This window comes from Microchirus variegatus (assembly GCF_963457635.1).
Source record: "Microchirus variegatus genome assembly, chromosome: 1".
Lineage (NCBI taxonomy): Eukaryota > Metazoa > Chordata > Actinopteri > Pleuronectiformes > Soleidae > Microchirus > Microchirus variegatus.
The window spans coordinates 10,667,327-10,680,765 of record NC_139802.1 but is presented as its reverse complement, the minus strand read 5'-3'; the positions used below and the strand labels follow the sequence as shown (position 1 = coordinate 10,680,765).

General features: G+C 39.8%; 1 protein-coding gene across 1 annotated transcript in view; it reads right to left on the bottom strand.

Moving 5' to 3' along the window:
• Positions 1–13,439, bottom strand: part of triob (trio Rho guanine nucleotide exchange factor b) — a gene marked incomplete at its 5' end in the record, with an annotated part of 110,707 nt that overhangs the window by 30,244 nt on the left and 67,024 nt on the right. Inside the window, 11 exons of the mRNA XM_083910501.1 lie at positions 57–251; positions 703–825; positions 2,023–2,138; positions 2,286–2,400; positions 2,500–2,649; positions 3,603–3,695; positions 3,776–3,874; positions 4,590–4,709; positions 6,885–7,051; positions 8,325–8,520; positions 12,674–12,848. Of these exons, the coding sequence (XP_083766627.1) occupies positions 57–251; positions 703–825; positions 2,023–2,138; positions 2,286–2,400; positions 2,500–2,649; positions 3,603–3,695; positions 3,776–3,874; positions 4,590–4,709; positions 6,885–7,051; positions 8,325–8,520; positions 12,674–12,848 (1,549 nt within the window). The remainder of the gene's footprint in view (positions 1–56; positions 252–702; positions 826–2,022; positions 2,139–2,285; positions 2,401–2,499; positions 2,650–3,602; positions 3,696–3,775; positions 3,875–4,589; positions 4,710–6,884; positions 7,052–8,324; positions 8,521–12,673; positions 12,849–13,439) is intronic.

The following is a 13,439-nucleotide window of genomic DNA, read 5'->3' as shown; positions in this document are numbered from 1 at the left end:
ACAGCTTTTGACAAAACACATAAAAAAAAACGGAGATGTCTTTGATTTTTACTCACAGCCTTGTTTGAGTCAGAGGAAATGCCAAGCGCCGTTTCCAGGCAGGTTCGATATTTGTCCATGCGGAGAGAGAAGTCCCTGTAGCGTTTGTCCACCGAGGACACCCATTTCTTTATCTCCAGGGCATGGGCGTGCCCCTTGTCACAAAACCCATCCGCCAGCTGGATCAACAGCTTTACCCTCTCTTTGGTTTGCTGTCAATGGAAAGACATTCAGTGGAGAAGATAGATGCGACCACAGACGGGCAATGACAGCAGAGGGAAGGTGGGTAAGAGAGAGGCAGAGAGAGAGAGTGTGTTAGGAACCAGGGTGTTGCTTGATGGACACAAAAGCTTGTTCTCTAACACAATAACAGTGACACAGCAAAGAGGAACCTGGACAATACACTGCCCAGGGAATGGGCCTCATACATACACACACAAACACACACACAACGAGCAGCTTAACTGGCACAATGTTACTCACATAGACAGATCAGCAAGAAAACATACAAACACACACACACACACACACACACACACACACACACACACACACACACACACACACACACACACACACACACACACACACACACACACACACACACACACACACACACACACACACACACACACACACACACACACACACACACACACACACCTTTGCTGTGATCTGGAATTCTTCATGCTCCTTCAACAGCTCCTGTGTGTGGTGAATACTGGAGCCTGTAGATGTGTGTGTGGACAGGTAAAACTCCCCAGTGTCGTGGATCCACTCCAGGGCCTAAACACAAAGAGGACCAATCACAAGTGAGGACATTTACACTACAGGGACTACAGTGGCACAATTTCAAAGTCTTGAATAACATAATAAAGTATGATGACCTGGTCAGGGCTTTTCAAACTAATAACTCCCTTGTTATAGCACAATATTATACAGCCAACATGTTGTTTAGATGTTAACACATACCTTCTTCTTTAGATTAGTACTGATTTGATATGACCTTTTTTTTTATTACTGTACAGTCTAATTCTAAGAAATCTACAATGTTCCCAATGATATTCAGTGAAATGTATTTTATTAAAAGGAAACCTTTTATTTTGAAAGATAAATTAAACATCTCACCCAATTTCAATTCAGTTTACATTCTCAATTTATTTTGTATTGTTTATATGTACCATTAAAAAATGCTTATGATGGCATCTGATGTTAGTGGTTTAGCACCTTGCTGTATGGCCTATGCTGTGCTATCCAAAGACCACAAGGGGGAGCCATGTTTATTGTTATTGTTATAGTCTTCGATCTGGTGAGGTGAGGGCTAAAGAGCCATGGATTCTAACTTGCTTCACTGTCACAAGATTTCAGTCATAATTAAAAGTGGAGTCTGGAGAGTCCCTGGTTGCTACAGTAATATTAAAACTAGAACAATATCTCTGTTCTATGTTTTGTTTCATTAAAAAAGAAAAAAAAAAAAAAAAGGCTGTGTGTTTGTGTGACTTGACCTTCCATCCTTCTGTCACTTGAATATTTTGCTTTGTCTAAAACAAAGAAAATTATACTAGGGGTTGAAATGTTCAGCACTGCCTGAGGCACAAAATGAGTGGTTGGAAACGTATGTTTGGGCAACGCTCTTTAACAAACGTAGTGTTTAAGTTTACTGTGCCACATAATGATGGCTGTCTTTGTTGTCTTTGTTGTCAACGTCTGCCAGCTGACATCACTTTTTTACGTCTGAAGCGTATCATTACTGAGAAAACAGACTGCGCGTTTTATTTAAAAAACAAAGACAAAGAAAGGCGGAAGTCACAGCTGTACGATAACGGAGAGAAGGAAAGCTGCTGGTTTAGTGGAGTTCAAACAGGATCCAATCATCAAACGGAAAGGAAACCTCTTTTTTTACTGACTCTGTGTTGATTTTGCTCAAACAAATCGGAAGGAATACAAACAGGAACATGGAGACACACATAATCAAGCACACACCTGTTTGGCGCTGCGTTCAAACACTACATATTGCTGGCACTGGTCCAGCCTCCGTTTCCTCATGGTCCAGAAGTGGAGCACTCTGTTCTCTCGCTGCAGCAGCTCATTCAAGATGTCTGATTAAACAACAATGTTTACTGTACGTCAGAATGATACAGTAACACAAACCTTATTCATAATTCTAAGAATAAATTAAGAAATTATGAATGGATTTTTTTTTAATTAATGATGAGATGAAGGTGATACTCATTACGTTTACTTACTCTTAACCTGAGTCTCTGGAGCTTTGACGTGGGACAACATGCCAGGCATGTTGACACTGTTTCTGTGCAGGTACTTCAGGAAGACATCTGCGTTACGCCTGGCTAATGTACAGGCCTGTAAGTACACAGAATGACAATTATTAACTTATTAACTAGAGATTTCATGTCTTCTCATGTGAAAAAAAAAAAGAAAACAGGTTTTTGTCTGTCTCACCTTGAGGAAGGCCTCTTTCTGCTCCAGATGTTTGCTGATCATGGGAGTGACATGGTCTGAGTCACTGTTTGGGCCCAGCTTATCAGCACCGCCACACCAGTCTTCTTCTCTCTTGTACTCCTGCTCCAGGCTTTCCAGCACACTGCACACCTGAAACATTTTTAACACCGAACATAGCAGTGCTGTGAAATCAAAGACTGACTTTCAGGCACACCAATGCAACTGCAATCTGTGACTGTGTTTGTAAAGAGAGTCTGCGTCGTGTAGCACAAGTTAACTTAGTTCCCTGGTGTCCTAATAAAAATGTCTGTGACATTTTTTGGTCAAAATACCATGAAAATGAAGCACTACAGCAGTTCAATCACCCTGTCAAAACAGCCCTGTTCAGAACACTCTGTTTAGTAGTATCTCTCTAGGTCCACCTTAAAAAAACAAACAAAAAAAACCGAAATTTAAGGGCCAGGAAATGACATCAGCCACACAGGCTACTGGGAGCTAACAGAAGTTAGCATTTGGAAAAGTGATAATTTGCAGGCTCTAGCAGGCACATTGCCGTCATATATAACATGTATCCACTGGACAGATAAATCCTCTGAGGCTGGAAGTTTGTGTAGGACTCTGTGCTGCACTGTGGAGCCCAGTTTTCGGATACCTTTGCCCGCGCCAGCACTCTCACGTGTTTTACGGACAAAGCGGAGCTCCGTGAGACAACAATTCCAGGAATTTATCGCATTATCGTGTGTTTTATCTCCTGTACTTAGACTGAGGAGGACCACAAAAACATGAGTGAGTAATCTTTTTTCACACTTTTCCGACTGATAGGACCTCCAGAGTCCCAAATACAAGGATTTAAATGATTAAAAAGTTGATTTTGCATAATATGGGACCTTTAACCAAAAGCCAGTTAATACCTAAACCTAATCTTTGCCTAACCACAATTCAAACGTATTTAACTTAACCAGCTACTCAGAAATTAGGTTCTGCCTCATTTGGACCAAGCTTTGGTCACCATGAGGACTACTGGTCCTGTCTAGGTTAGTTTTTTTTTTATGCCAGTGTATGTCCTAAAGAGCTAACAAATACAAGAACACACAGACACAAACCTGCTCAGAGGTCTTGTAGAAGGCCACAGAAGCATTAACCAGCTTGAGTCTGTCCTCCATCTTGAGCATCAGTTGCTGCCAATGGTCTGCCACCTTCAAAAATCAAACACAACATATTAATTTTTATTTATTTATATATTTTTTTCTTCTTTTTTTTTTTTGTGGAATCGTACCTTTTCTGCACATTCTCTGATCATGTCCATATCATAGTGGTTGGCTTGGAGTAAGGCCTCCGCCTTCTGCTGTACCTGCAGTGCACTCTGATGTGTTTTCTGCATGGGGTATAAAGTTGGGTTAAAAGAAAAAAAAAAGAAAATCTTTATGAACCTCTACATCAAAATGATTGAGTTGAAAATATAATCCCAGCTTAATAGTTTGTATAGTAGGTAGTTTGTGGCAACAGAGGAGAGATTAAATAAACGGTGGTAGTGTCTGATTGGAGCTGGACTGGTCATTTTTGTAAAAAAAAAACTTTTGATCTGTGCACTTAAGTGAAGATGAACAACAGGAAATAAAATATGAATAAAGGATTTCCTGTTACTTTCGACAACAACAATCAGTAATGGCACGTGTGTTAAAGTTCCTGTCTGAGGTAAGAAATATTCATAAAACACAGCCTCCTTCTGGATCTGTGTCCATGTGAGCGCCGCAGAAGTAGGTCAGGTAGCAGCTTGCATTTAAAATGAGCTCGGGCTGACAAGAGTTCAAAGGAAATGCACCCGAGCTAATCTGCGGTAAAGAGGAAATAAAGAAGAACAAGCAAGCAGAGAGACGAAAGAGAGAGGGAGCGATACAGTCATACATTATTCCATTTCATGTGCACCTTATGATAAGGAGGGAGGAGGTGCAGACGTGAACCTGAAAAGTGTTAAGACAGAAGCTCGATGAAGCAGAACAGGTCCAAAAGAGAGGAAGAATTTAGCAAGTGGAAATGAGTCGAGACAAACACGAAGACAAGGAAGAAGAGGGGGGAAAAAAACATTTTACCTCTATTGCATGTTGGAATTGTTCATGTTCCTTTTGCAGCTGTTCGGCTTCTTGAAGCGAACTGGCTGTGATCAGACCAGCGTTCAGCATGGACTCTCCATTACGGATCCAACCCAGCACCTTCAACACACACACACACAGAGAGAGAGAGAGGCAGGCAATGAGTTATGTTATTTTTACAGCTTATTCATTTAAAAGACAATAGTTTGTGTCTTGCCCATGAACACATCAGCACGTAGACTGAAGGAGCTGGGGATCAAACGTCCAACCTTCCAGTTGGAAGATGACCTGCTCTATCTAATGGCCAACAGCCAAATACAATGATTTTCAGGTTTGGATTCAATCAAATTAAAAACTTAACAATCCATGAAATTATTTTTTTGTTATATTTTCTTTACTGCTTCCTCAGTCCATAAAAAAATACAATTTATCGTTCCTCTCTTGCCATTCTAAACAACAGGCACACGTCTCATAATGCACACAATACCAAACCGAACATAACTTTGTTATGGTGAGCTATTTTGGCCAGGTCGCCTTTGAAAAATATCTTAAATCTGGAGGGACTTCATGGTAAAGTAAAGGTTAAATTCAAACTATTTGTGCTTGTAGTTATCTCTGAAAGACACCTCTCTCCTCCTCTGACTCAGCCCGCACATCTGTTCTGTGGGAGACGAGCAGAGGTGCAGTTGAAGCTCGGCTATAAAATCGATGATGCAACTCGCGCTTCAACCGTTGTGTTTCAACAGCTTTTGGACGGGGCTAATGTTTCCAGTGCACTTTCAGTGGCCCGAGGCGAGACAGGTATGAGTGTCGGAGTGCGGAAATATCAGAGGTGTGTGACTCAAAATATGCTGAACAATCAGCAGCTTCAGCATCGGCAATAATGAGCGCACATATGACTCACTGACAAGGCATAGAGTGCAGTTAGATTTACAATACATCATCTACAGTACTGCACTTTTTTACTTTTGTTATAACCCCTAGCTCTTATATCCCTCATTCTCAAGGAAACACAGGATTAAATCATATAATCCACTCTTAGCATACAGTAGGTTGCTGTAACAGACGGAATCTGCATTTGTAACACTGCCTCTCTGTGGGCAGAGGAGTAAAAATAACACTTTGGCATCACACCCTCATTAGTCAGATCTGTTTTAATCAGTGCTTCCTCTGAAATGTTTTGCAGCAGGAATGTTTTGAGGAATAATTTCAGTCTTAAGTGTTTGCCACCATTAATGAACGATGTTTAGTTAAAACTGTAGCGTCTAATGAGTTCACATCACGCCGATTAAACCCGACGCGACTCTCTCTGTGTGTTTCCCAGTAAAGCGATGATTAGATCTTGCGTAAAAGGGAGACGGCTGAGCATACACTCTAGTAAATAATGATTAATAGATAAATGGCGACTAATGAGACATCAATTGCACATTCTCTAAGAGTTATTGCACAGGTTTTGGTCACAGTAGGACCGCGCTAACTCACACGTGCCGCTATATCGCCCATCAGGGAAGGACACAGCATACAATTTATGTGACACCGCAGAAAAGAAGGAGGCAGAATAATAACAACAACAAATCATCAAAGAACCAAAAACAAGCAAAAGGTACACACTGCAGGTTTTTTAACGCCAAGGCACAGAATAGCTGTTTTCCAGCCACATCACTATGACAACAAACCTTGTTTTGGCTCACTGCTTTGTTTTGATATAAATATCAGAAGAAAATGCTGTGATCATATTCAACTGCTAAATAAATACAGGGAATGGATCACTGCAGGTTCAATGACATGATGATAAACTGAGAAAATGTCCAGTCCATGTTTCCCGCTGTAATACAGAGTTCCTGTTTATCTCACTTTTTATCTGCGAACCTCAGCTTAAAATCAAACTGCCCCGCATCAATCTGTCTTCTCCCCAAAGGTCGGAGGCAGATCAAATCAGATTAAATACCATGAGAGAGAGAAAAGAGAAGTAAAGGAAAAGGAAGGAGAGTGGCTGTTGACACTGGATGAGTCACTTGCCCGTGCTCCTGTACAGACAGAACCTACTGTAGCTGTCTTACTGCTTCACCACACTTTACTGTTACAGTCATGGAACACTGAGGAAATAATAAATGTCAGTTTGACCTCTGTCTCGACAAAAAAAAGCAACATCCAGTAGGCAGCCTTTCTTCTTAGATCTAAAAACACAGATTTTCAGAGAATAATAAGTAAAAAAATGTCCTTTATAACTTTCTTTTCTATTTTTGAAACTCGCAATCTCTATGCCTCGCTGTCCTTTCCACAGGTCGTACGTACCTGTTTGACCTCAGCCTGTAAATGTCTTAGTTGGACACACTGCTCCAGGTGCCTCCGGTGCTGCTCCGCTGCCAGATCCAACTCCTGCTGCTTCTCGTGGAGGAATTCCAGCAGGTCCTGGACTCGAGTGGCCATGTCCACATCTCTGTCGCATAACAGCTCCACACCTGCACACAAATTAGTTGTCCAATCATATTATTCGTTTTATCATTGTTTTGCCTGAGGAGGCATTTAGTGATGCTGCAAACACCTCTGCCATAATCTTGTCAACATACTGTATTCTACATATAATGAATATACTCTTCCATTTATAGAATGTTAAAAACTGGGTAGCTTTTGATTTGCTGATCCTTTGTTATAATTTTAATTTTATCTCAAGTAGCTGTGTTTTCTACAAGACTTTGTCATGGTAAGACCAGCTGCACAGTTAGCACTCATTAATTTAGCCATGTCTCCTCCAGGAGCACACAGCATCGTTGGCCGACTGCATGGCCAGATTTTTTTGCATCACATCAGCTAGATTTGCACTGTGTCACTGTAAAACACTACAATAACAAAGCAGGTATGAATCTGCAGTTTTACTTGATGGATGAGAGACAAAATCTTATTGGACAAAGTAAACATGTCATCTTTTTTTTGGTGCAACTTCCAGGTATTTACTCTCTCACTGCTTTAGTTAGTCGTGTTAGTGTCAGTGAACGAACCTGTGCTTCCAGTCTCTCCACTGTATAAAGGGGTCATATTATACCCTATTTCTCCAAGTGAACCTAGTTCCCTGGTGTCCTAATGAACATGTCTGTGACATGCTTTGGTCAAAATACCATAAGGATGAAGCACCACAGCAGTTCAATCACCCTGCCAAAACAGCCCTGTTCAGAACGCTTGGTTTAGTAGTATCTCTTTAGGTCCACATTAAAAAAAACGTAAAACGAAACTTAAGGGACAGGAAATTACCTCAGCCACAGAGGCTACTGGGAGCTAACAGCAGTTAGCATTTGGAAAAGTGATCATTTGCAGGCTCTAGCAGGCACATTGCCATCATACATAACATGTATCCACTGGACAGATAAATCCTCTGAGGCTGGAAGGTTGTGAGGGACTCTGTGCTGCACTGTGGAGCCAAGAATAGAACTTTTCGCAGACTTTGCGGATTGCAATCCAAAACTCTTATCACATACTTACCCAATGCATAGACTGTAATAATGTAAATAAAAATCAGCTGTTTATTTCTTTTTTGGGAGAAAAATATTTGTTACACAGTTGGAGAATTATGTCTGGTGTGACTCACAAATGTGTCGTTAACAGCTTCATGGTTCACAAAAGGTCTAAAGTGACTGTATCTGACTAATATTGAGTTTGTGATATCGGTATTAGTGTCGGACACATAAAAGCGGTTTTGGTCCCATCCCTAATAAATAATGTGTGTGTTCCCTCACTTACCCGAGGCCTGCACCTCTGTGACATACTGCAGCAGCTCTTGTCCCTGGTGGATGACGTCAAAGGTGAGGTTGTTCATGGTGAGCGCCTTGTCTGCATGATGCTGCAGCCTCTGCTCAGCCAGCGTCAGGTCTTCGGTGTCAAAATCACTCATCTGCTGCGACAGCTCCTCGTTCCATGACTCCAGGTCTGAGATGATCTGAAATAAAGAACGCTGCTCAATTATTTTGCAGATTATAAAAACAAAAATATAGTTAAAAAAACAAACAAAAAAAAACCACACAAAACAAGTAAGTCTAAATCCCAGCAGCATAAATTAATAATAAATAAAATTGTACCGCCATTTAATTAGCCATATGATTAAGAAAATAACTGAGGAGCAAGTCAGACGGTTTACAGTTAATTCCTGTAATCCAACACTGTCTGTCATAATAAAGGATAACATAACGCACTGCTGGTTAAGCAGATGTACTGAGATGTCAGTGCTTGTCTCTAACTGCCCACGCAGACTGAATCATGATAATATGAGCACCATGATCTGAACAACATCCAGCCCTGTCTCTTTCCCTTTTTCCTTTAAAAAACAAAAAAACAAAAAACAGAATTTACCCACCTCTTTCCCTGAGGCAACTGGAATTAATAGAGCTATCTGTCACATACTGATAAATAGGCCTCTATTTAACAATACTGCAGAGACAATCGGGTATTTATGTGAAAGTGAATGTCATTATAAACAGTTATTACTCATATAAATGCCTTTTCTATGATTATATTTGATGTGAAATCAGTGACTGTAATGATGCCTAGTCCTGTTTTGGGAGTTTGCTGTAACTGCTGTGCGCTGCAGAGAACACCTCGACCTGAAATATTATTTTTATGATGCAACGTCATTGCTCGGCTTCGTATGAATCATCATCAAGAACAACTCTAGTTTTATTAGGTATTAAATCTATCAGTTCATTTGGGAGTGAGTGCAGTATTTCAGAGGCATGACTTTGTACTATGTTTTGAAAATATATCACATGAAATGAGAATAAAATATCATAACGTAGAATTTTTAAAAATATATATTTTTAACACTTTTCTTTTTGCTTTGTTTGGGATACCATTCTGCAAAAATTATTTGTGAATTGATTTGATTTGTGACCCAGCATGGAGCGAAATCATATCCTCATGATGGATTTGCCATTTAGATGAATGACACTTGGTCAACTTGGTCAGTGATAGACACAATGGATCAAATTCAGTCAAGATATCAGCAGCTAAACTTGAAACGTACGTGGCTATGACTTGGCCCTGACAACTGGATTTTGATGACAATTTGTCAGATTTTAATGCTTAAATGCATTAATGACTAAATGCAGGACAGAAAGACAGACAAGTGTAGAATGGACACATTTGCAATAATCTGTGCCGAAAATTATGATAATAAAAAATTTCACATGTAGACTAAGCAACTTTTAATTTCCTCCATTTCTCAGGTGCTTCTTCAGATGAGATTTGAACTTGCAGTTTATGAATGTTGGAACCATTGTGGTAGAAAGACATTGAAAAGTGAACCTGTACTATTGCAATGCAGGTAAAGTACAGATTTAACAATATGGAAACTACCAGAAAAAAACTTGTTTTTGTTTTTTTGTAACTTCTTTCTCCCACTTGCTTTCACCTCTTCTCTCATCTCAAGAATTTTAACACAAACTCAAAACATCAGGAAGTTGCAAATAATTCCAAAAAAAACCTAAAAACAGATCGCAGAGTGTCTCTTTTAACCATGATTGATGCAAGCGAAGAAATATCCTCTACATGAGGTAATTGTTTGTGTCTGGAGCTAGGTTTATCACAAGTCTTATCGGTTATTCAAAACAACAATAAAACTACAGGGAAAACAAAATCCAAATGTCTATTTCATAAATGGAAAGTTCTCTGTGCTCTGCAGCCCCCTGAGACAATGTGTTTATACAAAAAACGTAAGATAAATCTATTTTGCAATAAAAAGCATTATTCTCTCTCTCGCTGCAATTTCTTTTACTTTGTAACTTCATACACCAGGACTTGATGTAAAATCCAATACTGTGCGTTCGTCTCTGCACAACACAAATCTTATCAAAATATGTCTACAAAATGATAAAAAAATATAAAAAATTGACAGTGAAGCCTTTTCCACATGTGGTAGGTAGACACTTACCATGCGCTCATCTCCACTAAGCTTTCCTCTCCGCTTACAGTTGAGTAAAATGCCCTCCGTGTGCACGTAGACCATTTCCTCTGACCTCCAGCTAATGGAGGAGACGAGTCTCCTCTTTGACTACATGTGTTTCTGTTTTCTCAGCGGTGTGCAGTGATGCACAGCTCATCACCACAGAAAGAAAGCACTGTAAGACGAGCGTATGCCTCACCTAAACTCCTGCTAAACTCCTCACCTCAGACACACACCCCCAGTTAAGCCAGGAGGGAGTGTCATAATGTGTGTGTGTGTGTGTGTGTGTGTGTGTGTGTGTGGAGGGTGTGGAGGGCAACAAATGCCTCCTACACCCATCTTCATGCTTGAGCACTGCGTCATATTAATCCTGTGTTGATGTGCGCATGTGAGGGCGTTAGTCTCAGTTTGATATTGAGTGATGAGCAGATTCACTACCTTTCCTTGACCTAACACACATTAGTAAAGACCCTCAAACACCATGTGTTCGCTAGCCCCTTGCCCTAACCTTACCCATTACAACTAAGTATTTAACACAAACCTTTACCCTGATCCTTGACTCACCCCCATTCTAACCCTAGCCCCAAAAACCAGGTTTTAAACTCCAAAAAGCCCTTTAAAGATGTGAGGACCAGCCAAAATATCCTCACTTTCACAAAATCACTGTATGGTTTATACTATTTTTGGTCCTCACAAAGCCACAAATATGAGACAAGAATATACACAACTAATGTAAGACTGTTCATTCAGAGTCTGCAGTACACTCTTAGAAATAAAAGTGCTAAGTAGAACCATATAAGGTTCTTCGGCTTATCCTCATAGGAGAACCCTTTTTGGCTCCAGGTAGAACCTTATTATAAAGGTTCCATCCATCAAGAACCCTTTTAAAACCCTTTATTCAGGAAAGGGGTTTTAAAGGGTTCTCTGGATCAAAATGGTTCTTACTGGAACCATTAGTGTTACCAAGAACCCTTGAAAAACCCTTTCTTCAGGAAAGGGTTTTTCAGAAGCAAATGGTTCCAGGTAGAACCTCAGCCCTTGTAGGAGGACCCTTTTGGAACCCTTATTTCTAAAAGTGTACAAACACAACAAAACTCCTTAAAGTGGACTATCTATTGGCAAAAAGTGGGGGAGAATTCATGCAAAGGCAAACTTAACAACACCACAGCTTATATTAATGTAGATCGTATATCATCTTCAGTTGTGCTTAGTGCATATTATTCATATTTCATCTATAAAGAGGCTGTCAATCTGTGTTATCTCTTCCAAAACAAAGGCTCTACCTTGAAACAAACAAATATAGTTGTCATTTGCAACCAATAGGAGAGTGAATGTGCATTCATTCTCCTCCACTCCTCCGTATAAAGGTTGCTTGGGGAGCTGGAGCCAATCCCAGCTGACATGGGGTGAGAGGGCACTGGACAAGTTTCAAGACTTGGACAATTCATACTTCAGAGTCTCCAGTTTTGAACATCTCCACTCCAAGCTGCATGTCTTTTGACTATGGGAGGAAGTCAACGTACCCAGAAAAAACCCACGCGCACACACAAGGAAATCATGCAAACCCCACAAAAAGCTCCTTGTTGATACAAGCAACGGAAACAAAATAAAGCAAATGCAAGAAATACAGGTTTTGGAACTGGAGTTTGTGCATTCAAATCAATTTCATGGAGCGTAACAGGTATGTACTCCAGGGGTTCTGTGCTACTGTGATCATTGCTGAAAAGCCATTGAGAGAGAGACACAATTTTAATCATGCACCACAGGCTCACTATGTCAGCAGTAATTACCTTTCATAACCCTCCTCTTTTTACATATTTTATGCATGGATGTTAGCCTGCATTCTTCTCTGATCTTAGGCATATCTAAAAAAAATATATGACACATCAGAGCCATAGTTTTACATAACTCCTCCTCAAACCCTGTAAAGATATAGTAAAAGCAGTTAATATATTCACTCATGAGTAACTGCACCTGTTAATACAAATGCGTCTTCCCTCAATGCAAATGTGTCTTATTGCTCTACTAACTTCATGGATCTTTTGCCATCTAACTCTCCAAATGTTCCTTTGCACGATAGAGCAAAAAATAAATATGCATCCTACACACACACACACACACACACACAAGCCTCTTCAATCTCCCGCCTACTCACATCAATGGCATCTCTTTCAAAGATGCGGAGCTGGAGGAAGAGCTCCAGTTTGATCTTCCTTTCCTGGAACAGCTCCTCCATCTGGCCCTGAGCCTCATCCAGCTGCTGCAGCACACTCTCAATGTGAGCCATGGAGCTGTTGTGTGGAGTCTTGTTGCTCGAGATGGCCGAGTCTCTATAGGGAGACACAAACACAGGTGCAGTGGTTTAAGGCATGCAAGTGGCAATATATATTTCCCTGCTACTTTGCTCAGTTTTCTTGGACTTTTAAAGATCATTTGTCTTATAGTTATAGTTATAACAGGATTTGCAGTACTTTACAGTCACACAATGTCAAAAAACTTAGTCCTCCTCTGAATAATACTTGAAGTTGAAGAAAAGTAGCAGATTACTAATCCCACGTGTAATATATATATTTTTATATATATATATATATATATATATATATATATATATATATATATATATATATATATATATATATATATATAGTTGACATAAGTGCAATATACATATAAAATATGTCAAGTTCTATATCTCAATCCTTGTTTATAATGTAAATATCAAGCCCATACTGTATATATTATGGTAACTGTCTACAATGTACATTCAATTTTAACTTTTTACAGTCGTATTTCTATATTGTACTTTGACATAATGTGGAATTATTTTTAAAGGGGATATATTATTTATCACCTTTATCTGTACTGCCTTTTGCTGCTGTGACAATGTAAATTTACACACAGTAAGGCTTCAATATTATTAT